Genomic DNA, 25,836 nt, shown 5'->3' on the forward strand with positions numbered 1-25,836 from the left:
AGAGGAGCTTGCCAGGGTCCACAGCTGGTGGCCGTGCTAGAACATGAAACTAGTACAGGTAGCTGCACAGTCTGTTTAGTTGTTGTTCTTTGTTTTCCCTACTCTATTCGGTCAAGAGGAAAGTATTTTCAGAAGGAGGGGATAGACAAAGGAACCAGAGCTACAGGGAGGTCAAACAGGACAAGAAGTAAAGGCAGACTGGTGGGTTGGTTCTGCGGTTAGATCTTCACTCCTGAAACAGCGAAGTTATTAATATAACTTCGCAAGTGGTGGAGGCAGTGAATTTGGAAATGAAGAAAAAGGAGAGAGGTAGGATAGGGACTTGAAAGGCATTCCAGGAACTGAATTGGGCTAACCAGTGTGTACTTTGGTTGATTTGGAGTATATTGTGGAAGATGATGAGCTGATAAGAGTTGATTAATTTGGTTGATTGTGGAGTTGAGAAAATGGTTACCATGATTGTTAAAGATTTTGGAATTTTAGCTTGTGATATTTTATGTCTGTTAGGGTAAAAAGAAGTATACTCTTCAAAGAGCTAGCAAGTGAGTAATATTCAAATTAGGAATAATAATTGTCAAAATATTATGTAAAAACATTGTCTATATGACTGATAATTTTTTCATATTTAAGCTCATTCATTCAGTAAATATGTGAGTGCCTATTATGGGCTAATATTGGAGATAAAGCAAATGAATAAAAAACAACAGTCCTGTCCCTCTGGAGCTTGCATTCAAGGTTAAAAATAGTTTCTGGCTTCTGAGAATTTATGGAAAAAGTAAATTTTAATTACATTAGGATGTAAGAAAAATTAGATGAGTTAAATGTATATGGGTAATTAGAAAGATAAATTCATTTAATAGGCTGATGGGCCAAGATGACACAATGAGAGTTTTAGGTTGGAAAGGTATCAACCATTTTTTCCATTGCCTTATTAGTGGCAAAGATTTGATTCCTGAAATGTACTGATTTTTTTCTAATAGCAACAACTAAATATTTCATGATATGTACAACTTTTTGTTTGTTTTTGGCACTGGAAGAAAATTATAATTGAAGTATAATGCTTTATTTCAGAAATTTTTTTACATCAAATTGTAGGAGTCAGACTTCTCTTTTCTCCCTCTAATGAATGTGATTTCTTCAACACCTGTTTCTTTAGGTGGGAAGAGTGCAGTACTCACAGCTCTTATAGTTGGTCTTGGTGGAAAAGCAGTTGCTACTAACCGAGGATCTTCTTTGAAAGGTTTTGTGAAAGACGGACAGAAGTAAGTGTTTGTTTTCTATGTGTATTTTTCAGTTCTTTAATAAGAAGCAGCTTCTTTAGAATCCCAATTCAGTAGACATGGTAGGAAATGAATTGGCTTCCCGGAACTGAAGCACCGATATCATATCTTTTCATTCCTTTCTCTTGCCCCCTGTTGCCAGCATCGCCCACTGTTGCCTGTTCACCTCTCCCGACAGAATGCTTGTGTCAGGTAGTGCCATGTGCCTGCCCACTGACACTCGTTTCTGTTACCTTTCTGGAAAAACGAGCAGTGATAAATCTGCATACTTCTGTTTACAGGAATATTTATAAATATTGGACTTTGCTGGCTCTTGACCCAAACCCAGCTTCAGCAAGTCCACGTCGCTATGATGTGGGCTAAGGCAGAGTTAGTGACCAGCCAAGGTGTCCCTAAACAGAATTGCTGCCTCCAGCTCTAAGAATTTCAAAAAAGTATTCCATCTGTCTCTTTATATCCTTTGCTTAGGGGGTTCACCAGTGAGCTTGACTTGAGGACCACAGTCTCGAGTCTCTTTGGGGTCCATCTTGACCCTTGGTGAATGGTCATATGGCAACCCTCAGTGGCTTTACATTTGTATTTCTTTCTGTTATAGTTTGCCATCACGTAACTATATATTAATTGCTCAGTTTGCATCATCATAGACTCGTGACCTTTTGCCCATTAGGAAACTCTCTTCAGGCTGATCTCCTTGTTCTTTTTAATTCTGCCTCAGAAACCTCTGAGGGATCCTCGTGTCTCCTAACAACTGCACGTCCCAGGCTCCGTCATACCAGCTCCCAGAGTCAGGCCGCTCCCGCTGCCCATTCATTCCTCTTTCACACGCCCACTGCCCAGAACTTCTGGAACTTTGATAATTAACAGTGATGCCTTTTTTTTTTTTTTTCCTTCATGTAACAGACTTTCCTCCTGCTCAGTGTTGTATCCACTTAACTTCCCCCATTTTCCATTTTATTTCTAAAAAATAGAACGCGGACAGGATGTGAGTCAGGATTGCAGGTTTTTTATGTATCTCTCAGAAACCTTGGGAATCTTAACCCTAAGCCAGCGTTCCAAGTTGACTCAGGAGGAGGGAAGAAAAGATACAGAAAAAATCATTTTCTGTGCTGTATGGCCTTGAAAAAGAACCGTTTAGTAACAATTCTCCAGCTTATTTTCTGTCTCTCCTTATCTTACTTGGGCGCCAGTCCAGCAAGGTCTTCTCTTCCACAGTCTCCAAACAAAATTATGGCTGAAGTCAAAAATTAGTTATTTTAACACTTTTAAGGCACTGGTCTCAACCCTGCTTCAGTTCATTATACTGAACTCTACATTTCTTAGTTGTCCAAATAGTTACCTAGTCTGCCTAGCTAGATAACACATTGATCTTTCAAATAGAAGCCTCAGGAAGAAATTTTTTTTTTCTGTACCATTAAGGGCTTTATGTCTCAATTAAAGATTTTAAATGTTTTTTCCATATGGGAAGTAGCTGGATGAAAGCAGAAACTTCTTTCTGAGATGTGTCCTTGGAATACCATTAAAAAAAGAAAGAAAAATAAAGGCTAGCTTACACAAATCACCAACTTTGAAGGACACAGCTGCCTGTAGATAGGAACATTAAAATATTTTAAATAGAGTTAATAACAGTTAAAAGCTTTAACCTGAGCTCAGCCTCCTTTTTACTGACCTTGTCTAAAAAAATAGCTAAAATGAGCTTTTCCAAACCCATTACTATTCCTCTTGTCCACCCCTTCCTCATTTAAAACATTTGGTATCTGTAAAATTTCTCTTCTTTTATAGTCTCTGATTCTGTCATCACTTTTTTACAGAATCAGCTCATCGAGCTTTTCGCTTCTATTCTGCATCTAAAATCTATGAGGCTCTCCCGTTCTTCCTGAGGAACGTCTTTCCGTCTGGCAGAGGTTTGAGGTGGTCCTCAGGACTCTGTCCCTCCCGCACATCTGAAACATTACACTCTCCATCTGTGACGCCTGGGCTCCGGGCTACCTTTGTAGAGGGTTTCAACTCCTCCATTAGAGACGCTTGCCGATATGGTTAGGAGAAACCAGACGACTGTGCCTGGAGGCTCTTTACTTGGCGCTCCAGCCTCTGATCATCCACTGAGGCTTTGCAATGAGTGGTACAGGGACAGTGATGGAATTCTTCAGTGACCAAGGTCTCAGACCCCTAGCTGTTCAGGTTCTTCAACAGGTTCATTTACCGTTCCCTCCTCGGCCTTCCTAATCCTATCGTGGCGGCACTGGGCTCTTTGCCGCAGGCCTGTTTCTGACATCAGCTGTGGCATTGGGAGTGGGTTATGGGGGGACAAAAGCTCCTGCTGTACGTTCCTGACTTATTAGTCAAGGTTACAGAACTTACTGCAGATGAGCTGGCCACGCAGAGAAGGAACAGATGCCTCCTATTTGTACATGACTTTTTCCCTGTTCCTTGTTCCTCGTGCCCATCAGTGCCTGATGCTACCAGTCATCTCTGTGCAGATAGGTTCTCCCGGAGCTAAGAAAGAAGCCACACCCTTACGGTGGCGCCTCTTGTGTGTGTGGTCGTTCTGCAGGAACTCTCGGTGACAGTCTCTCTTCTCGCTAAAGGGTCTCTTTATTTACAGACACTGGGCTCTATGGCTGTTGACCCCAATTCAGCAGCAGTCACATTAGTAGGTGGGGAGACAGCAGTTAGTCTCAGCTCAGTTAGCCCTGTCTCCTTGTACAGATTTTTTGAGCAGCTGTTGGGAGGGTTTTTTTCGTAAGCTTTAATTGTTTTGAATAACTTGCCTTTCTTATATTTACTAGATTCATATGACAGTAGGATACCAGTGCCTCCAAAGCTCTCACAATACTAGAGATAGCTTCCAAATGCAAGGAGTGGCTGGGAAGGAAATAACAAAGTAGATGTTTGCTAATCAAGGGAGATGTCACTTTCATTTTAAAATGTTTTCATGAGGTGCATTCATTTAATACTAGGTAATCATACTAGTTAGTGCAATAAATATTGTTTGCTCCACGTTGTAGGCCAGCTGCCCTTCCCCTATCATATACTTTAGTTAATAGTTTTCAACCTTGGCTGTTCATTAGAATCAACCCAGAAAGCTTTCAAAAATCTCATTGATTACAACTTTTCAGGAGCATGTCTGTCTTAATTAGGTATTTCTGTTTAAAAACACCCCCCCACCCCCGCAAACCATTCAGGGTAGCTTTAGAAGAGGAGATTTATCATAAAGATGCAGGGATATATATATATCTTGGAAACTTCAGTGAGGCAGTGTAATTGGATCTCATGAGTGACCAGAACTGAGAGACTCAGAACCAAAGATCTTCGGTCTCTAGGTCTTTCTTTTCTGTGTCTCTGGCTTTCTTTGTGTCTTTGTCTCCAGGCCTCTGTCTCCCTTCCTTCCTTAGCCGGGGCTCTGCTGCAGCACCACCTCCCTGCCGCTCCTCAGTGGCTGCACTTCTGTGCTGTGCCCTCCTCCCTCCCTCTCCCGTGACAGGCATGCAGGTGTGTGAATGTGTTTCCCTCTCACTGCCTCTGGAGCGTGTGTGCTCTTTCTTATTCTTCAGGTCTTTGGTGCTCTGTGTCTTCGTGGGCAGGCGTTTATGTCTTACTGTCTTGGTGTGTGGGGCTGCGCATGGAAGGAAGCACTCTCGAGTTCTCTGTGTCTCTGATTCACAGCCAGTATCTGTGATTATGTGTCTCTGCCAGTCTGTCCAGGTGGTTTCCCAAGAGCTTATCTGCTCTGTGTTTCTGCTTCTCTCTGTCATCTCTGCAGGCTTTATACTTGTTCATCAGAATATAATGCCCCAAATTGGTTTCTCTAGTCCCAGAGGCCTCAGAACTTTGTATCTCCAAGGAATCACCACCTTTCCACTTGATGTGTCTTGATTCGAGTTTGTTTTAAAAACTTGTGGTTTTGAAATAATTTTAGATTTACATAAGTATCGCAAAGATAGTACAGTTTCCTTACAGCCTTTACCCAGTTTCCCTGAATGTTGACATCTTAAACAACTGAGGCACTTTTATCAGAGCTACGCGGTTAACACCGGTACAATATTATTCACTAAAGTACAGACCTTACTTGGATTTTACTAGTTTTTCTTAATTTGAATTTTTAAAGAAGGGAATGTGGCGCAGTTAGCGTTCACTTTCTATATTTAGCCCAATCTGTGGAGGGAGGGATGGGGGCTGATAACGGCTGCTAAGCCATCTTTCTATGAGGGCACTTGCACAGAAGTACGGGGGCGCAAGAGCTGAGCACGCTTCAGGGTGTCTACCAAGTGTAAGTTTACAGTGAAATTCATCTTGAGTATTTTTACCTACATTTCCTGCAAATAGGAACAATTCAGTGGTATGATTACTCCAAATTGATGAAAACAAGTTTATTCTGTTAAATATATCATTTAATTACCAATTAAAGCAATTTTGCATTAAAGGACTTTAGCATTTTTGGCAGATATTTATATTAACCAGAGGAAGTATTATCTGCTTTTATGTTTAAGGAAATTATAAGTATGTATTTATTAATGCCCTTCATTAATTTTTAAAAAATTTTTCTACAAAGTCTTATTTGAACAGAAGTTAAAGTAGAAAAATAAAGATGAATTCTTCCCCCCCCATAATATGTTAAAATATACATGGCTGTAAATGCTTCAGACGTCTTTAAAACTTTAAAAATGTTTATTTTGTAATACCAATAAAACTTTTAAGAAGCTTTGAGATTTAGTTTACATCTCTTGATATCAAATACTTAAGCATTTTTTTTTATTGCCAAGTAATAGAAGAATTCAAGTTGTTTCCCTTGATTCTGATTTTCTTAGAAAATATATAACTTCACTTTAATTCTTACTGCATCTTTCTTAGAGGCCTGCTGTCAGGATGATGCTTTATTATATAATTTAGCATAGGCAGGCAGTGTAATATTGATTATACATAGCGGTTGGGAAAATGTGTAACTTATCCACATGATGTGAAACAACCAAAACTTAAATGGATTTTGTGCAAATGTATTTCTGTTATGGATAAAATAGTCAATTATTTTTTATAAAGTTTCTCTTCTTCTCAACTTTGCTCCTTGGTATCTTTAACATTATTCTGTAGTAGCCTGTCAGCCATCAACTGCTGGTATAAAGCTGCTTTTCAAATGAATTAGCCAGATTTCTTGGAGGTTTTTAAAATTATGGTAACCTAGTGTTATAATTGCCCTGTACCTTCATGTGACTTAGCTTAACCTTATTGCTTTAGCTCAGCAGATATCTCAATAACATTAAGGAACAGAGGGGATGATGCCTATAGAGCCAATGTGTACGGTCACTCTATAATTGTGCAACAGCACATCAGCATGGATGGAAGTCGATCTTACAAACTGAAAAGTGAAACAGGTTTGCTATGAATTTCTCTTTATTTCATATAAAGTATTAGTAAACATCCAGTTAAAAAGAGTTAAGTGATTGTGCTGGTGTCATTAAGAGGACACTTCTCATCTCTTGAAACTGCTTTCTTGCAAGAGGACTGGTTGGTTGCATGTATGTGTACACACACGTGTATATCCGTACATAGTTGTTTTACCACAGGGCATTCTGCAGCAAAAGCATGATTAGCAGAATTTGGGTCTGTTTGAAGCAGGCTGTGATAAGTCATTTTGATCTCACTTGTAGACTTCTTTTCACCCCCATAGTTTCTGTCACATGTGGAAGGAGAAAGTTAGCCAAAAGTAGAAAAAGACATAACGGAAGAGGAAGTGGGTGTGGAGAGTTACTAAAGAGACAGATGAGAAGGAAAAGGAAATGTTTAGCTATAGGAAGAAGAGAAGTACCTGCCACTGCATTTGTGTGCTTCTGCCTCCTGCGTACTTGTGTCATAACAAGTGTGTCACCCCAGTTCATTCAGATGTGTGTATGTGCAATGGTACCTTTCTTGCTGACATCAGGAAAACTAGTTAACATTTATGTTTATAAATAATTGCTCATTTTTAAAAACGTATTATTGCCCTAGAAACAGTCTGGTCATTTTGTGTTTCTCATAACTAGGCGCCTTGGTTTCCACTAGGAAAGAAGAACTGATTGGAATTCTTGATCATTTTAACATACAGGTAATTGCTAAATTTGTGTTTCAGATTAATAAATACAACTGGTTACTTTTTTATGCGGTTTCATTTGTGGTGTGGAAAGAATTTAAATGGCCTCATATGAGTAAATTGACCACAGGACAAATATATTTAACTATGGTTAGTGAAGTTCCTTAAGGCTTCCTAATTCAACAGGAACTTTCAATATATAATATGACATCTTTAATTTGACAGAACACACAAGAATATCTTGTCTATACTAGTATGTGCCAAAAGTTATGTTAATCAAATTTATGTTAGAAAGTTTCTTTGCTTTCTGCTGTCCAAGTCAGAATAGCATCATAGTTTCCTAAACTCAGTTGCTAAATTTTTGTAGAAAGGAAGTTTATTCTAGCCATATAAAGAAAGCATTTCTTTATGTATTTTGGAGTTATTTCATCATACCTATAGGAGACAAGACTTGATTCCATTCTGCTAAGATACTTTGACTGAATAATTGGAAATGGGGCTCATATAGTCCTATAACATTAGCACTGGAGTTGTCTTTGGAGGTCATCTAATCTGGACCCTTTATTTTGTAGGTGAGAAACTGGGAGCCAGCAAAAGTAAACTTGCACTTACAGTTGTCTAGGTGTGGGTACTGGTTGAGCCTGCCTTGGGATCCAGACATCCCTGTTCCATTCTAATGCTCTACCCATTGTATCACCCTGCCTTATTCCAGGATTAAGAACACCAAGAGTAGTCACCAAGGAAAAAGAATAATTATGATTATGGGTCTCTTTCCCAGTTTGGTTTAGAACAGGTTGTCCAGAAAAACTTTCTGTAATGGTACAAATATTCTGTATTATGGTGTCCAATGGGGTGGCCACTAGCCACTTGAGCACCTGAAATGTGTGACTGAGAAATCAAATGTTTTATTGTATTTTACGTAAGTGTCAAATGCTGCATGTGGCTAGTAGCTTGCATGCTGGGCAGCACAGGTTCAGAAAAATAATTAGTAAAATCTGGAGAAAAGCAGATACAGCAAATAAATTTGAGACTAGAACACAGGTCAATTTGTTAAGCAAAATCAGGAAAACCAAAAGTTACAGTGTATGGATTCACAGGTGTTGGGAAAGTCTCGAAGGGCATCCAGTGTAGTATCACACTGCATGCTTACCCTGTACGCAGTCTCCACCAGATGTTCCTTCAGCGGGTACTTGAGTGGGTAGTAGTGGGGAAATGACATCTGCCTGAGGCTGCTGATTCCGTCTGTAGGTGGCTGTGTTTATTAGAAAGTTGTTGTTAATGGGAAAAGTTGAATAAAGTCAGTTTCTCTAAGCTCCCACTTCCTTGGGGAATATAAAATATGTTTCTTTTCTTTTGAAATATTTGAAGATTGTTATCATAACTCCATTAGTCCTCTTCTTGTACAATTCAGTTAACTAAAGGTTCAAGTTCATTGATCAAAATATGAAAGGTCTAGAGCTACACTTACTGAGTAACCACTAACCACGTATGATGGGTATTGAGCCCTCAGAATGTGGGTAGTCCAGATGGAGGTGTGCTCTAGTATGAAGTGCACACTGGAGGTTGAAGACTTAATGCAAAGGAGTAACTCAGTTTTCATACTAATTACATGTTAAAGTGATAATATTTTAGATATATTAGATTAAAAATATAATACTAAAATTAATTTCACCTGTCTCTTTCTATCTTTTTAATGTAGCTACTAGAAAACTTAATTATATGTGTGGTTTGCATTACATTTCCATTGGACAGTGCTGGCCTAGAATTACCAGGAGGAAGGAGAGTGTTTAATGTCTTTAAGTACCTGATTATATTTGTCCCCTGTGCCTCTTCTTACTTTTTCTCTGAAGTTTACTTGTGTGTGCTTGCCTTTTGCTTACTCCAGGGTCTTGATGGGTAAAGATGCCAGATTTTTAAATAATCTCTGGAGTCGTATAGAAACGAGGAGCCCCGTTTCAGAGGCTGTAGAAAAAAGAATATGAACTTTGGTGAAGCTGTTAATCCACAGCTGGTGATAAAATGTCTGTCATTAAAGCTAGTGCATTAGGTCTTAGTTTTAAGAAGTCAGATACTGTGTGCAATTAAGATACCACACAGACCTTGTTAAAAAAAATACGTGGCAATCAGCTTCTGGTCTGAGAAAAAGGTGATATGTAGAGGTGTCTTTATAACTGCATAAATGTTTTTTATCATCTTAGAAGATAAGACCCCAAATCCTGCTTAACAGAAAGGTTTTCACCAGTGGTATACTAAATAAATTACAATCAGTATTGTACAGATGGTAAATGAAGGAGTTAAGCACTTTTTCCTTTATAGTGGTCCTTCCTGTTCTATACCTTATAAACAAGATTATTTTCTAACATATAAATTACTTTGTTATTAACACCAAAGATATAAATGAGAAATGAACTTGAATCTTTTTGAAACAAGTTGAATTAAAAAAAATTTTTTTTTCAACTCCACTTTGAACTGTTATTATATTGTTATTTTAACTGTACTTTAATTTGTTAGCCAGAGGTAGTTTAATTCAAGTAATGGCTTATTTAAAATGACTTCTCCTTCAAAAGATAGAAATGATCCCAGTGTTTCCCTTTGTTTTACGGTATCCTCATGAAGAAATGACAGGATATAGGAACTCTGAAGAGCTGCTGTACAAAAAATAAACAATACTCGTCATTATAGTTCTGATTAGAAGTGACTGAGTTGGACTTCTTGTGTTTAGTTGGAGGAAATAACTAACTTGCCTGCGGCTACATAGGAGGTTCAGACAGAGCCAACTAAGAACCCAAGTCAGCTGACTCTCATGCTAGAGCTCTTCCAGCTCTGCGGTCTGATGATTAACCAGTAGCATAGGAGTGGTACTCTACAAAACCAGTGAAAGGAATGAAAACGTGCTAAAAAAAACACACTTCTTTAGAAAGTTCTTGTGCTTGTGCCCTCATGTAATGGCAGAATATTTAATTTTGGCTGTAGTACTGATATTTATTTTAATATAATGAAATTTTGAAATATTTTCTCTCAGGTCACTTGTAATGGATATTTTAGTTCATTTCTCTTAAGGAATTAAAATGAAATATTTAAAGATAATCATTTCTTTGTTTGTTTGTTTCAGGTAGATAATCCAGTTTCTGTCTTAACGCAAGAGATGAGCAAGCAGTTCTTGCAGTCTAAAAATGAGGGAGACAAATACAAAGTAAGATGCACCAAAGTAAACATAAACCTAACCAAAAAGAATACATTTATAGATTAGGCATCTATACTGAACATTAATCTTGGTCACATAGTAAATATCGAGGATTTTTTTAAGTCACTATTTAGAGTAATATTGTAGGACTAATTTAAGAACTTGTTAAGTAAGATGGAAGTATAATTTTCTTGGTAAAACCTTGCTTTAACTTCTTTGCTTTTAATTCTGAAAGAGAATGAATTCCAAAATTTATCTTTATGGAAGTACAAGGGAATGATTGCCCAAACATACATAATCACTTTTAAACGTTAGATTATTTTAATCTTTTTAAAAAATTAATTTATATATTTATTTTTGGCTGCGTTGGGTCTTTGTTGCTGCACGCGGGCTTTCTCTAGTTGCAGCTAGTGAGGGGTTACTCTTTTAGTTGTGGCGAGTGAGGGGCTACTCTTTGTTGTGGTGCGTGGGCTTCTCATTGCGGTGGCTTCTCTTGTTGCAGAGCACGGGCTCTAGGTGCGTGAGCTTCAGTATTTCTGGCACGCGGGCTCAGTAGTTGTGGCTCGCGGGCTCTAGAGCACAGGCTCAGTACTTGTGGCGTGCGGGCGTAGTTGCTCCGCGGCATGTGGGATCTTCCCGGACCAGGGCTCGAACCCGTGTTCCCTGCATTGGCAGGCGTATTCTTAACCACTGCGCCACCAGGGAAGCCCCTATTTAAAACTTTTAAAAAAGCCAACAAAATATATGACTACTACTACAGCTTACAGTGTGACTTTTGAATGGGTTTTGGTATTCCCTATGCTAAAAAATTATGATGCATTAAGATCAAGGATACTGGGACATCCCTGGTGGCACAGTGGTTAAGAATCCACCTGCCAATGCAGGGGATATGGGTTCGAGCCCTGGTCCAGGAGGATCCCACGTGGCGCGGAGCAACTAAGCCCGCGCACCACAACTACTGAGCCCGCATGCCAGAACCACTGAAGTCCGTGTGCCTAGAGCCCGTGCTCTGCAACAAGAGAAGCCATCATAATGAGAAACCTGCACACTGCAATGAAGAGTAGCTCCTGCTCTCCACAATTAGAGAAAGTCCGCGTGCAGCAACGGAGACCCAATGTATTTATTTACTTGCTTAAGTATGTTTTTAATGTCTTTTTACATAATTGGTCTAAAAGTTTTTAGAGAACAAATTCTTCTTTTTTTCATAGTCCCGTGGAAGTTTACCAACTTCTAATTGTGTTTTTCTTGTTGTTGATGTAGTTCTTTATGAAAGCAACCCAACTGGAACAAATGAAGGAGGATTATTCATACATCATGGAAACCAAAGAAAGAACAAAGGAGCAGATAAATCAAGGAGAAGAGGTTTGTAAACACTTAATGCAGTTATTTTAGAGATCAGTCAAATTCCTATAGTACTTATCAGGTAAATGGTATTGTAAAATTACATACCTACATATCTATATATGTATATCTATATAAAACTAGTAACATTTTTATAGTACTCTGTCAACCATAACAAGTGTGATTTTGTACATTCAGGGTATTTATTAGCCTTTACTTTTTTGTTTTATAATAATGGGTATGTCCATGTCTTAATTCTTCTATGAGGCTATAAAGTAGAGGACAGGGTAGTATCTAACATACTTATCCCTTAGTTCCACAATAAGATATCACTGATTCCCACTCGGAAGTAGTTTAAAAACTATATTTCTTTTGATGGGAAAATAAGCACAAGCCTCAAGTTGGTATTAAACATAATATGCATTTATCATTATATACAATAGATAACTCTTTCATTACACTGGTAGAATGTTAGCATTCTTTAAGCACTGATAGCTTGGTAGCAGCTGTCCCATCAGTGTTCACCAGCTTGGCAGCCATGCGAATGTGCTTGAATTTGAAATCACTCGAGCCAATGTGACTTTCTTACTTAGGTTTGTTTTTACATCTGCTGTAGTTTGTTCTTGTACTTTCTTCTTCTGATTCTTGAAGAGCAAACCTTTGTTTGATAATCAGAGATCTCAGAGTTATAAGGCTTTATGTTTCAGCTGTTCATCCAGTACATTAAGTCCCACCAATTTTTGTATGATTCTGTATCTTTTTCTTTTGTCCCTTAATCAGTTTTATACAGTCAGTTGCTTTCAGCAACTTTTTAGCATGTTCTTTTGAGATAGAATTGTATTAATGATCAACCCAAGTCAACTTTATTAGATGTTACACTGACCTTTTTACTTCAAGTTTTTGAGGCATACATATTTAAAACTGGGTTTATAGTTACATGGTTCATTAAGTGAAAACTGAAAAAGCAAAGATGAGTATATTTATTTTTATTCCCCACATTATTTCTTCAAACCTGGGGTATGTGATAGTGTGCAAGGATGTACTATAAACCACAGAATTGATAATGGAGTATCAGTGTTATTGGAATGTCAGTGTTATTATTGGGGAAAGGAAATATTGTGTATTCAAGCAAATGTACATAGTATATATTAACATCTCTTATTTTAAAAACAATAAATCAGGACTTTGAAGAAATTTGTTTGCTTCAGACAGCTTGGTGTTTAAATACCCACTTTCTTCATGGTATACTTTGTCATAAGCGATTGAAGATACTTTGTTTGTGAAGTTTAAGAAGCACATCCCTATATCATGTATCAGAGTTGCTTATGCATAATATGCACTTAATATGAAATTTCTTCCTAATTAATTAAATGAACTACATTCTCAAAATAAGCTCTGGATTTGAATAGTTTAATCTTTAAGAAGTAGAATGTGACCTAACACAACATTGTAAATCAACAATACTTCAATAAAAATTTAAAAAACAAACAAAAAAACCCCAAGCCAACAAAAAAGGATACAGTGGGAGATACAAATGAAAAAGTCAAAAAACAGAAATAGAATGTGAAGATTAGAAACTGGAAGTCATTCAGCCATCAAATATTAAGTTCCTACCATGTGCCTGCTAGCATTGGGCTTTGGTCATGACCATATAATGGCAAATACATACCAGGATTCTTGGGGTCGTACACCTAACTATTCAGCAGAAAGCAGATGGTAGATAATTGACTATGGTGAGCACTACTAAAGGAGTTCAAGATTAGTTTGTGCAAAAGCACTTAATAGGATACTGGCAACAGGGGTTAGGGACAAGGCAGGGGCAGTGGGAGAGGTATAGCCGTTAAGTAAGTAATGTCTAAGGTAAGAACTGAAGGGTGAATAATACCAGGCAAAGGATGGTGAGAGTGAGGAAGTGTGTTCCACATGGATGGAGTCTTGGGCAAGAGAGCATGTGGTGGTTTTAAACAGCTGAAAGAATTCTACATTGTCTAAAGTAGAGAACACAAGCATGAGAGTTAAGAGGCCAGATTGTGGAAGACTTTGTAGAACTTAAGGGCAGTACAACACATGGAAGTGGATGGCTTGATTAAATGTATATTTTTAGTAGATCACTCTGCTGCAGAAGAGAGTGAACTGCTGTAAGGAAGGAAACAGATCAGTAAGGAAGGTATTACCGTTGTTCAAACAGATGATGATGATGTAAGTTAGGGTAGTGGCAGTGGTAGTGTAGAGAAGAGCTTTGAAATGGTTTGGGCCAGTGCTCTGTGGACATGTAGGGTGGTGGTGAAAACAGAAGCCAGATTTGTGGGGCTGAAAACCAGAGAGAGAATTGAAGAGCTAGAGATAATTTTCGTGAAACTTGGGTGGAAAGGGAAGACGGCTTTTAGAGGAAGAGGTGGTATCCAGGGGTGGATATTGGTGGTTTTGTTTGTAAATTGGAAAGATAAGTAAGTAAAGTTTTAAATGTGATCATGGAAAGGAGTCAGTGAGGAGGATTAAGTGGAAAAAAGATGAAAAAGATGGGATGAAAAATCAACTAATTTAGACCTCTTGAGAAGGCAGAAGGGGGGTGAGTAGGATGTAAGTAAGAGATAGGCACTGGACTTAAGTATAATGAAGCCACCTCTTCCGTTTTAGCAGGAGGAAAAGACTGCTTTAGGTTTATATATAAGGTTGTTGAACACTGGAGACGGTTTCTTTCTGATAGCTTCTGAATTCTGTGAAATAGGCATCAGGGAGAATGAGTAAGGGATTAGGGTGGCAGTTATATGAGGTTTGAAGAGAGTGATGATGGATTGAAATAATCCTGAAGAATGGGAAAGTGACTTGGATAGGGAAACACACTAAGATCCATAGTGAAGACCCTAGTTGAACATGGAAACCATGAATGAAGAGGAGAGGCTGTCAACCCAGGTGTGCAGCTTTGGAAGCTGTTCATACGTCACTAGAGTTGGTTTTTGCTTTATTGATTAATTATTAAGAGAAAACTTGGATAAGAAAAAAATGTAACATTTGATTTTTAGAAATAAATTCCTTTTGAGCCTTCCATTATAATTGGAATGGATCCTGGGTATACTTCACCCAGGAGAACAGTCCAGTCTGTCTTATCAGGTAGGGAACTGATAGAAACTTGAGTTTTGTCTATACTTGTGTGGTCTTGAAACTTTTATTCCTTTGCTCTTCTTCATTTGAAGAGTATCTGGTCATTTTTATAGTGCAGAAATTAACAAAGTGATTGTACTTAATAAAAGTATACCAAAGAACCAAAAATATTTTCTATTTTTGTTTTAATTAAAGAAGTCATTTCCTAGCACATCTTTTTCAGTATTTGTTTAGGCAGTATTCAAAAGAAATACATTTGCGGAAAGTCTTGTTTCTTCAATGTTGTTAAGAAATATATTCTTTTTTCTTTTTTTAAGCGACTTACTGAACTAAAGCGCCAGTGTTTGGAGAAAGAAGAACGTTTTCAGAGTATTGCTGGCTTAAGTACAATGAAGACCAATCTGGAATACTTGAAACATGAAATGGCTTGGGCAGTGGTAATTTTCACTTAATTACCTATTCACACATATTTGTAATATACAGAATATACTTGGTTGTGGTTAGTCTTATATGTGACTTGCTATATAATTTCTTTTTAGGTCAATGAAATTGAAAAACAACTGAATGCTATCAGAGACAACATCAAAATTGGAGAAGATCGTGCTGCTAGACTTGAGAGGAAAACGGAAGAACAGCAGGTAATTATATTTTTTTTATACAGAGGTAGAAGTTGGTTGAGGGGTAAGTAAAGGGAGCAATTTTCTGTTGAGGGTTTCCACATGGAACTTTGTAGCACAGAGCAGCCCTGCTCTTTGTATTTACCTTGCCATTCTCTTGTTAACAGCTTTATTGAGATATGATTCATATACCATACAATCCACCCATTTAAAATTTACAGTTCATGGTTTCTTTTGTATATTCACAGGGTTGTACAGCCACCACTGTGGAATTTCTCTGCCGTCGTGCTGGAAGTAGATCTCCTAGCCTTTTCTTTCTTTATAGGAGCCCCAGTGTACTCAGTGTGACTGACTTACATCTTAGTATTTTGTTCTCCTTAGCTTACGAGCTTCTGACTCCCAGGCTTAGTTGTAGTACAGGGTGTAATCTTTCCCACCTTACTTCTTCCTGTCTACCCCTAAGATAAGCAGGCCAGTCTTTTTCCTTTTAAGGGTTATAACATTAATCCGTGAAAGGTAATAGATGAATGTGTAAAAGTAACAGAAATGGTGAAGACAGTACATTTACTTAGTGATCTCTGGGCTGAATTTCTTACATTCCCTCTTCAGGTAGTAAATGGAAATTCAACCCCACCCACCTCTCTCACCTTAGATTTTCATTTCTGAGAGAATATTCTGAAATTTTCATTCAATTCTTCTCAGCTTCATTTCTTAGCTTGTCATAGGGGAAGACCTTGTTGCTTTCCTCTTTAGATATTCCCCAGTCTAAAAGTGAAATCCAGTCTTAGTAATAAACACTCATTTTTTTTTTCAAGTGGGGAAAGGAAAATCTTGAGGTTGGATGATACTTAGTTCTGTGGCTGTTTGCTCTACTTAAGTATTTGGCCATGGTATGTAGTAAATGGTAAATTTCTGGAGGGTTTGGACTATCTTATATTTATATCCTTCCCACCATGTCTTACATAAAACCTTTCACATAGTATATGCTTGTTTATTGATTATAGAATAACTATTGAAGGGAAGGTTTCTGAAGAAACAGTGTCTAAAGCAGACTTCAAACTTGTATTAACCTAATTTAAACTGAAGATAGATGAATTATATTTAGTTTGTAAAGCACCTAGACCAACTTCAATTTTTATAAAAAACATAGAGATTATACTACTGATGTCTTAATAACAGAACTACACTACCATTCTATATAATGTTTCCTAAATAGACTACATATTGACAATTCCCTAATCTGTATCTCCTAATCAAACTTTTATCCTGAGCACTTCGTTCAAATATTTGTCTTCCCATCTTTACCTACATGTTCCAGACACTTCAAACTTAGCATTTCTACTGGAATAGCTGTGACAGGGACTTTATAGCCCACAAAGCCTGAAGTATACACTATCTGGCTCTTTCTAGAAAAAATTTGCTGATCTCTGAACTAAGTAGTTCTCATATTTTTCCCTTCTAATCTATTCCTGTTTTCAGTGTGACATTTTGGTCCCTAATTATTTTTGTCCCAGAACATTACATTAACTTCTTACTGACATCATTTCCTTTAATTTTTCCCTTTACCTTGCCTTCCATGTGCTTCCAAAGTGGTTGTACGTATAGATTTACATATAGTTCCATTATAGATTTACATATAGTTTGGTATCTTGTTTCCCTGTTGTCTAGAGGTTTAAGTTGCAAGCTGATCGTGGAATTCAAAGCCCTTCTACCCCTTCATCTCATCTCCCACCACTACCCTCTCAGTTCAAGCTCCAGAAATAATTTTAATTCCTAAAATGGTTTTAATGCCTTTCCACATGCTTTTCCAACTCCCTGTAACACTTTTCCCCAGCTTTTTTCCTGGTACATTTTGAGTAATCTTCCAAGTTTCAGCTCAAATGCTTCTTTGAAGGCATCCCTAACTTTTTCTGACAGACCTATAAATTCTTCCTCGTGCTTTCACAATTACAAATATACATACCCTACTTAAGCATTATTGCATCCAAACTGCATGATCTATTTGTATGTTTGTTTCTCTGCTAAACTGTGTCTGTCTCCCTTTAATTGTGTTACTTGAAGACGGTTGTTACTATATCTTTGTATCCCCAGAAGATAGCACATTTATTGGAAAGCTAAATGTGGAATTAAAATATATTTTAGCATTTCAAATTATTAGAGAAATGCAAATCAAAACTACAATGAGGTATCACCTCACACCAGTCAGAATGGCCATCATCAAAAAGTCTACAAATAATAGATGCTGGAGAAGGTGTGGAGAAAAGGGAACCCTCCTGCACTGTTGGTGGGAATGTAAATTGGTGCAGCCACTATGGAGAACAGTATGGAGGTTCCTTAAAAAACTAAAAATAGAGTTACCATACGACCCAGCAATCCCACTCCTAGGCATATATCAAAAAAAGATGAAAACTTTAATTAAAAAAGATACATGCACCTCAGTGTTCATAGCAGCACTATTTATAATAGCCAAGACATGGAAGCAGCCTAAGTGTCCATCATCAGATGAATGGATAAAGAAGATGTGGTACACACACACACACACACACACACACACACACACACACACACACACACACAGTGGAATATTACTCTGCCATAAAAAATAATGAGATAACTGCCATTTGCAGCAACATCGGTGGACCTAGAGATTATTGTACTAAGTGAAGTAAGTCAGACAGAGAAAGACAAATATTACATGATATCACTTATATGTGGAATCTCAAAAATGATACAAATGAACTTATTAACAAAACAGAAACAGCCTCACAGACATAGAAGCCAAATTTATGGTTACCAAAGGGGCAAGGGGTGAAGGGTAAATTAGGAGTATGGGTTTAATATATACATACCACTATATATAAAATAAACAACAAGGGCTTACTGTATAGTACAGGGAACCTATATTCAATATCTTGTAATAACCTATAATGGAAAAGAATCTGAAAAAGAATAATAGATAGATACATAGATATGTACCTATCTATATATATCTATGTATATGTATAACTGAATCACTTTGCTATACACCTGAAACTAACATAATATTGTAAATCAATAATATTTCAATTAAAAAATACATATTTAACACTTTATATAATTATGTTTGTTTACCTAATTAATGTCTCGAGTTTAGTTAGAGCAAAATTAAGTTTATTTGAAATGTGAACCATATATAATTATTTTTTTATTTTTTCTGTTTATTGGAGAAAAATAAAATATCCTCCAATGATGTTATTTTCTTAAAGGTCAGACTTAATGAAGCAGAAAAAAAGTACAAGGATATTCAAGATAAACTAGAAAAGATTAGTCAAGAGACAAATGCACGAGCACCAGAATGTATGGCATTGAAAGCAGATCTTACTTCTAAGAAAAGGGCCTATAATGAAGCTGAGGTGAGAGAACTTTTCCAGTATTAAAAATTGCATATCAACTGTAAATACTGTTCATTTATTTTTAAAAGTAGAGGTTTTTGTAATTGTGTTGCTTTCAGACTTTAAAAAATATAATGATTTCATATGACCATATATGTATGTTGTTTTAAAAATATATTTCTGCATATATTCACCCTCTGATTTGACGATTTGGCAAAAGTGGTCTTGAATGGGGTATTTGTTTTTCATTTTACTAAAGTATGTCTGATTTTTTTTTAGGTTTTATACAACCATTCCCTAAACGAGTATAGAGCATTAAAGAAAGATGATGAGCAACTTTGTAAAAGAATTGAAGAACTGAGAAAAAGGTAAGATAGTTACTTTGCAATTTTCATAGTTATCTCATTTTGTAATAAAGTAATCCAGGTGAAATGGAATATTTTATTTTCTGTATTATTGCTAAAGGAATTTTATCACATTGCTTTATGGTTTTTTTTGTTTTTTGTTGTACGCGGGCCTCTCACTGTTGTGGCCTCTCCCGTTGCGGAGCACAGGCTCCAGACGCGCAGGCTCAGCGGCCACGGCTCACGGGCCCAGCCACTCCATGGCATGTGGCATCTTCCCGGACCGGGGCACGAACCCGTGTCCCCTGCATCGGCAGGCAGACTCTCAACCACTGCGCCACCAGGGAAGCCCTGCTTTATGTTTTTTAAATGTTAGGTTTTTCATTGAACATTTTCCACTTTGTATTATTTACCATTAGTGCTGATCAGTCTTTGGAACCTGAACGGTTGGAAAGGCAAAAAAAAATATCTTCGTTAAAAGAAAGAGTAAAGGTCTTACAGGATCAAGAAAGTTCAGTCAATCAAGAGATCGAACAATTTCAGCAAGCCGTAGAAAAGGACAAAGAAGAACATACCAGAATTAAGTAAGTGTCCACATTCTTATACTTTTTTCAGTTATTTGAAAATCATCTAGTTTTCCTCTTTATATGAAAAGAGAATACATGTTTTTTTTGTTGTTGTTCTTCTTCTTCCTCATAATAAGGGATCTTTTAAAATCACTTTCCTAATAAGACTTCTTAAACTTGTAGAATTGGACAGTTTCTGGGATTTCTAGTCCTCGTCACGACTGCATTTTTTTTTTTTCCATGCTAAGTTTTGAGGTCTTCTGACTAATTTTTCCTGGTAACACACTTGTTTTCAAATGAAGAGATCCGCTTTTAGTTTTTAGGGCAGCTGTGTCATTCACTGGTATGCAGGTATTAGGGGAAAAGACTGAGTATTTCTGTTTAACCGTATCACATATCTGTTTTGTTTTTCCACTTGTATTTTGTAGGAGAGAAGAGTTAGATGTGAAGAATACACTGAACTATAATCAGAGGCAACTGAAAGAATTGAAAGACAGTAAAACTGATCGACTGAAAAGATTTGGCCCTCATGTTCCAGCTCTTCTGGAAGCCATAGATGATGCTTACAGACGGAAGCATTTTACCCGTAAACCTGTAGGCCCTTTAGGTATTTGTCACCAATTAGTCAGTATATAATAAAAATTAGAAGTACATCTTTATTTTCTGGAAGGAGTCTGTTGAATATAATTTTAAAACACTGTTATCGAAGAACCATGTAGTTATATGTAGACTTTGTACATATTTTAAGAAATGATAAAATCACTTTAAACTTTCCTTTTGTATATTTTAAGCATAAAAAAGCCAAAAGAAAGAGAACTTAGGAAAAGGAAAAGTAATTATAGAGTTGAATAATTTGCTTTTTATTTTTTTTGAATGAATAAATGAATGAACTAATTTGCATGTAATTGATTAGTAGGAAAATTCAGTGATATCAAGATATAGTTAAAAGGCCAATCACCTGAGTTTTGTGTAAAACTTGATAAAATGACTTGTCTCTTTAAGTTTCTATTTAGGTTTGGACAACATTACTTCTAAGTCCTCTTTCAACTATAAGCCTGAGGTTATCTAGTTATCCTCATATATACATGAGAAAAAAAATCAGTTGAGTTCTGAGGAGTTATCTCTAATTCTGTACATCATTAGGTGAAAATGATGCTATAAATATACTTTTTTAGTAAAGTACTGTATAAGTACAGTATTATGTACTGTATTAAGTATTGTAGTAATGTCTCTTCATTTAAATGACATGTACCTCTATACCAGGATCCATTTCAATAGATGAGGTATTTTTTTCCCTCTCTAAATCTAAAATTTCAATATTAATCAGTTTTACAGAAAATAGTGAAGAGTCTATAACCCTTTTGGCTTGATTTTCAAAACACCATTCAGAGGCTGGAATAGTATTATATATATATATACACATACGAGAAATACTGTTGATTTACATCAGAGCGAGATAACTTTTCACAGGATTTGGTGGGTTTTCTCCCCAGTGTATCCAGTGGGATGGGGTATTTCCCATTTGGTTAAAATGAGATCTATAATATCATTTAAATTGCTTCATATGAAAATATTTTAAAGTCATTTATGAACTATTATAAAGATGGTTACATTAACATTTCAAGTATTTATGGGCTTTTAATAATTTTCTCTCACTTTTAGGAGCTTGCATTCATCTTCGGGACACTGAGCTTGCTTTGGCCATTGAATCTTGCTTGAAAGGACTTCTGCAAGCCTATTGTTGCCATAATCATGCTGATGAAAGAGTGCTTCAGGCACTGATGAAAAGGTTTTACTCACCAGGGACCTCACGGCCACAGATAATAGTTTCTGAGTTTCGGAATGAGGTGTATGATGTAAGACACAGGTAAGGCATCAGTAATTAAATACTGTTTCTGGTTTAGCTTAGTTACGTGCAAGCTCAGAAAGAGTTAAAACATTTTTAATGTTAACCATATCTACACTCCTGATTTGTAAAATTCCATCAAGCCACGTCTTTAATTTGAATCTTAGGCATTGGAGATACATAGATAAATGAGAGATACTCCCTGCCTTTAAGGTCCTCACGTGAGATCTGTTTGGGGAGACATACTGGGAAGTAGACGTTGTGTGGCTTAGAAATTGTACTGAAGAGGGAAATGGTGCAGACCTGGCCACGTTAAGAGGGAGGGCGTACGGAAGAACTTTGGCGCTCATTACTCACAGTTCAACTCTGGGTGGTTTACAGATTCCATAAAGAGCTGTGATTGTTTTCTTTAATGACCCTAACAAACCTCAAGGGCACCAGACCCAAATTGCCTTCTTCGTTAGCTGCTGGCTAGCTAATCACTTTACTTTTAAAGATACACGTGTATGTGTGTGTGTGTTCCTACATATATATATATAGTCCTCTCTATATCCCTATATGTATATTCCTATGTATATATATTCCTATATATATATATATTCCTATATATATATATTCCTATTAACAGATTGTTTTAAAATTTCTTTTCTCTCCCACTCCACTTTTTCTTATAAATCCAATTTTTGCTTTTTTCAATTGCCTTATATTTGGAAACGTTAAAAATGCCCTTCATTTTAAGCTTTTTTTTTCTATATTTAATTTGATTGTGGTATTTTTCCTTTTACTTGGCTTTATAAATCACGTTTTTATTAAAGCTTTCTTCTAAGCTTAATTAGGATCATCAAATCATTTTGTCCTATAATTCCTCTTACCAGTGAGGCTCACCGTGCTCGCCTAGAATTTGATGTGCGGTTTTTCCTTTGTCCCTCTCGTCCTCTTTAGGCTTTCTACATTATGTTGTCTAGTGAGCCTATTCCATACTTGTCCTTTCCTTGTCTCATTACTGACACATTATTGCTACTATTCCTTCCTACTTTTAGTTTTCCTCGACCGATGTTACAGCATCTCTCAGCAGGCAAAACTAATTGTGATATAAACTAAATATGAAGTGCATCCCAGGGAAGTAGAGCAAGAGGAAGGGGTGGTTGTGACTGGGTGCTTTAGAGCAAGCTGGTGGGAGCAGCCTGCCTAGCAGTGGCATGTGCCTGCTCGAAAATACTTGCTCCTTCCTAGCATAGAAACCTGTGCTTTCAGCGGACTGGCCAGAGCCTATGCTTCACCACAATCCCCTTCCACGTCCCCTCCTTCTTAGACTCGGGCTCCCTATCCTCTCTCCCCTCACTCCCTGCGTTGTTTCATTGGCACTGCTTGATGTTTCTAGAGCGCCCACCCCCTATTCTTTCCTATCTTTGTTTTTACTTCCACTTGAACTCTGTCCTAAGGTTACTATCCTATTTCTCTGCCTCTTTTTAACAGGAAAAACTTCTCAGAAGAGTTGTCTGTGTCACTAACTTCTCTCTTCCCCTTCTTGCTTGAACCTACTCCAGTCAAGTTTTTATAGCTTCATCACACACCAGAGCAGCTCTTGTCCAGGCGCCAGTGAGCCTTGCTTGGCTTGGTCCTGTCGTCCTTCCTTCCCACTCGCTGACTTGACCTACCAGCAGTATTTGATTCAGCTGATCGTTTAATTCTTCCTGAAACACTTTTTTTACTTGGTCCCTAGGATGTCACTCTTCTTGTTTTCCCACATCTCTAGGTATTCTTTTGTAATGTCTTCTGCTTATTTCTCCTCACTTGGGAACCTCCAGTATCAGTGTTCCAGACCTCTTCTCCATGTGCACCTACTCCCAGCACTTACTTCCTGGGTGAACTCATCCAGTTTCATGGCTTAAAATATAGTCCATACACTGATGATCACCACATTATGTTTCTAGCTGGGCTCTTTCCTCTGAACTCCAGAATATAGTACATTCAATTTATATTTTCCACTTTGATGTCCAAAAGACATTTGAAACTTAACATATCTAAAAGCCAAACTCCTGAGATCCACCCTAAAAACTGCTCTTCCTATAGTCATCCCCATCTCCATTTTTCAGTTGCTCAAGCCAAAACCTCAGTCATCCTTGACTTCTTTCTGCCATCCCACATCCTACTGGCTGTACTTTATAAATGTATCCAGGATCTAAACACTTCTGCAGTGCTACCCTGGTTCACACCATTATCATATCTCAAGTGAGTTTTGCTTCTGGTTCCCTTCCATCCACACTCTCAATATCACAGCCAGAGTAAAGTCAGACCATGTCATTCCTCTGCTCAAATCGTCCTGTACTTTCTCATCCTCTTTAGGCCTAACTGCGACCTCTCGGACCCACATGACCTGTCCTCTTGCCATCTCTCCTGTCCTTGTGTCCAGTAGCACTCCCAGCACTGCTCATCCACCACAGCACACTGGCCTCCCGGCTTCTCCAACAGCCCTCTTAGGGCCTTTGCAAATGCTGCTCCCTGGGCACGAAATGCTCTTCTTCATTATGCTAATGTAACTCCCATTTCCTCAGATGTCTGCCTGTTGACACCTTAGTAAGGCTTTTCCTGACACTTTCTGTGTGAAAAAGCACAGTATGCCACTTTTTCTTGATTTTTCTGTCTTCCTTCAGTAGAGTGTAAGCTCCATGGGGAGAAGGATATAGTCTGTTTTGTTTACTGCTATCTCCTCATCCTCTGAACAGCATCTTGCACATAGTAGGTGCTCAGTAAATACATGTTGAATTAATGAATGAATAAGTGGAAAACATATATACAAAGATATTTCTTTGTTTTGGAATTCTAGAACTAAGAAAGCAGTAAGAATGCCATTGCCTTTTCCCAATGTGTTTTAATTAAATGACTTTTATGTTTGTATGATAGAGTATAAGATTTAAGAAAATTGTAATGATTAAGTATAACAGGCAATAGGACATAATGATTGAGAATCTGCTGGGTTCTAGAGCTGAGCTGCCTGGTTTAAATCCTAGCCTGACCTCTTACCTTTATGACATTGGGGAACTTATTAAACTCTCTGCAGCTCATTTGGGAAAAAAAAAAAAAAGAGCGAATAATATTATCTATCTCATATAGTTGTTTTGAGGATTAAATGAGCTAATACAGGTTTCCACAGGGATATCCCTCTGTGGGTATAAAAATCTGTGGATGCTCAAGCCCCATACTTGGTCCTCTGTAGCCACAGTCCGCATCTGCTGATTCTGACAACCATGGATATTGCAGTGCATACTGTATTCATTGAAAAAGAATCCACATATAAGTGGACCTATGCAGTTCAAACTCGTGTTGTTCACGGGTCAACTGTATTTATAATATGCTTAGAACAGTGCCTAGCACATAGTAATATATAAATGTTTGCTAATAAAATAAAATAAACCTATTACAGATGTTTTCAAACGTTATCACATATTTTCCATGTCTTGTTACTATCCATCATCTCATCACCCATTTAAAAAATATACATATATAATTACCATTTGGTAAGTTAATCCTTATATATTTTTGTCTCCTAGAGCTGCTTATCATCCAGAGTTCCCAACAGTTCTGACAGCTTTAGAAATAGATAATGCAGTTGTCACAAATAGCCTAATTGACATGAGAAGCATAGAGACAGTGCTGCTGATCAAAGTAAGACCAGATGCTTGCTGTATTTTATATTATTCTAAATTTCCTAAACTGAGGTTGGTTATGTAAATTCCTATTCTGCTTAAGTACTTGATATTTTATGAATTCTTTTCTTAAAAAAACTTTGAGTTCTGTAAAATAAATCAATGTTTATTCTTCATCAGTGTACATATTTCTATTGATATGTACTTGTTAGATTAGATCACCAATATTTGTGTTCCATCTGTTGGCATAAATTTGCTGAGAAGGGACAAGGGAATTCAAAACAAATGTGTAATTAATACAAACAGAGTCTCTTTTTCTCATTAATGGAACCTGAGAGGCAATGACATCAATCATCCAAATGTGTATATGTGAATTGCAAGTTCATATTGTAATTATTTGTGGGCTTGGCCCTCTCATATTTTAGACAGATACTTGAAAGAAAATAATGAAGTCCTCTTGTAAAGGTCTGTTCCAAG

General features: G+C 37.2%; 1 protein-coding gene across 3 annotated transcripts in view; it reads left to right on the forward strand.

The window, feature by feature from the left end:
* Nucleotides 1-25,836, forward strand: part of SMC6 (structural maintenance of chromosomes 6) — a 76,566-nt gene that overhangs the window by 12,786 nt on the left and 37,944 nt on the right. For all 3 annotated transcript variants that reach the window (XR_013831106.1, XR_013831107.1, XM_079941167.1), the window contains 13 exons: nt 1,157-1,262; nt 6,510-6,646; nt 7,295-7,356; nt 10,454-10,534; nt 11,786-11,887; nt 15,286-15,405; nt 15,508-15,606; nt 18,831-18,977; nt 19,236-19,324; nt 19,720-19,884; nt 20,295-20,473; nt 21,529-21,733; nt 25,264-25,378. Coding sequence is in view for 1 of the 3 variants with exons in the window: in XM_079941167.1 (XP_079797293.1) it covers nt 1,157-1,262; nt 6,510-6,646; nt 7,295-7,356; nt 10,454-10,534; nt 11,786-11,887; nt 15,286-15,405; nt 15,508-15,606; nt 18,831-18,977; nt 19,236-19,324; nt 19,720-19,884; nt 20,295-20,473; nt 21,529-21,733; nt 25,264-25,378 (1,607 nt within the window). In the remaining 2 variants the exon portion in view is untranslated. The remainder of the gene's footprint in view (nt 1-1,156; nt 1,263-6,509; nt 6,647-7,294; nt 7,357-10,453; nt 10,535-11,785; nt 11,888-15,285; nt 15,406-15,507; nt 15,607-18,830; nt 18,978-19,235; nt 19,325-19,719; nt 19,885-20,294; nt 20,474-21,528; nt 21,734-25,263; nt 25,379-25,836) is intronic.

Source organism: Stenella coeruleoalba, assembly GCF_951394435.1.
Source record: "Stenella coeruleoalba genome assembly, chromosome: 13".
NCBI classification, from domain to species: Eukaryota; Metazoa; Chordata; class Mammalia; order Artiodactyla; family Delphinidae; genus Stenella; species Stenella coeruleoalba.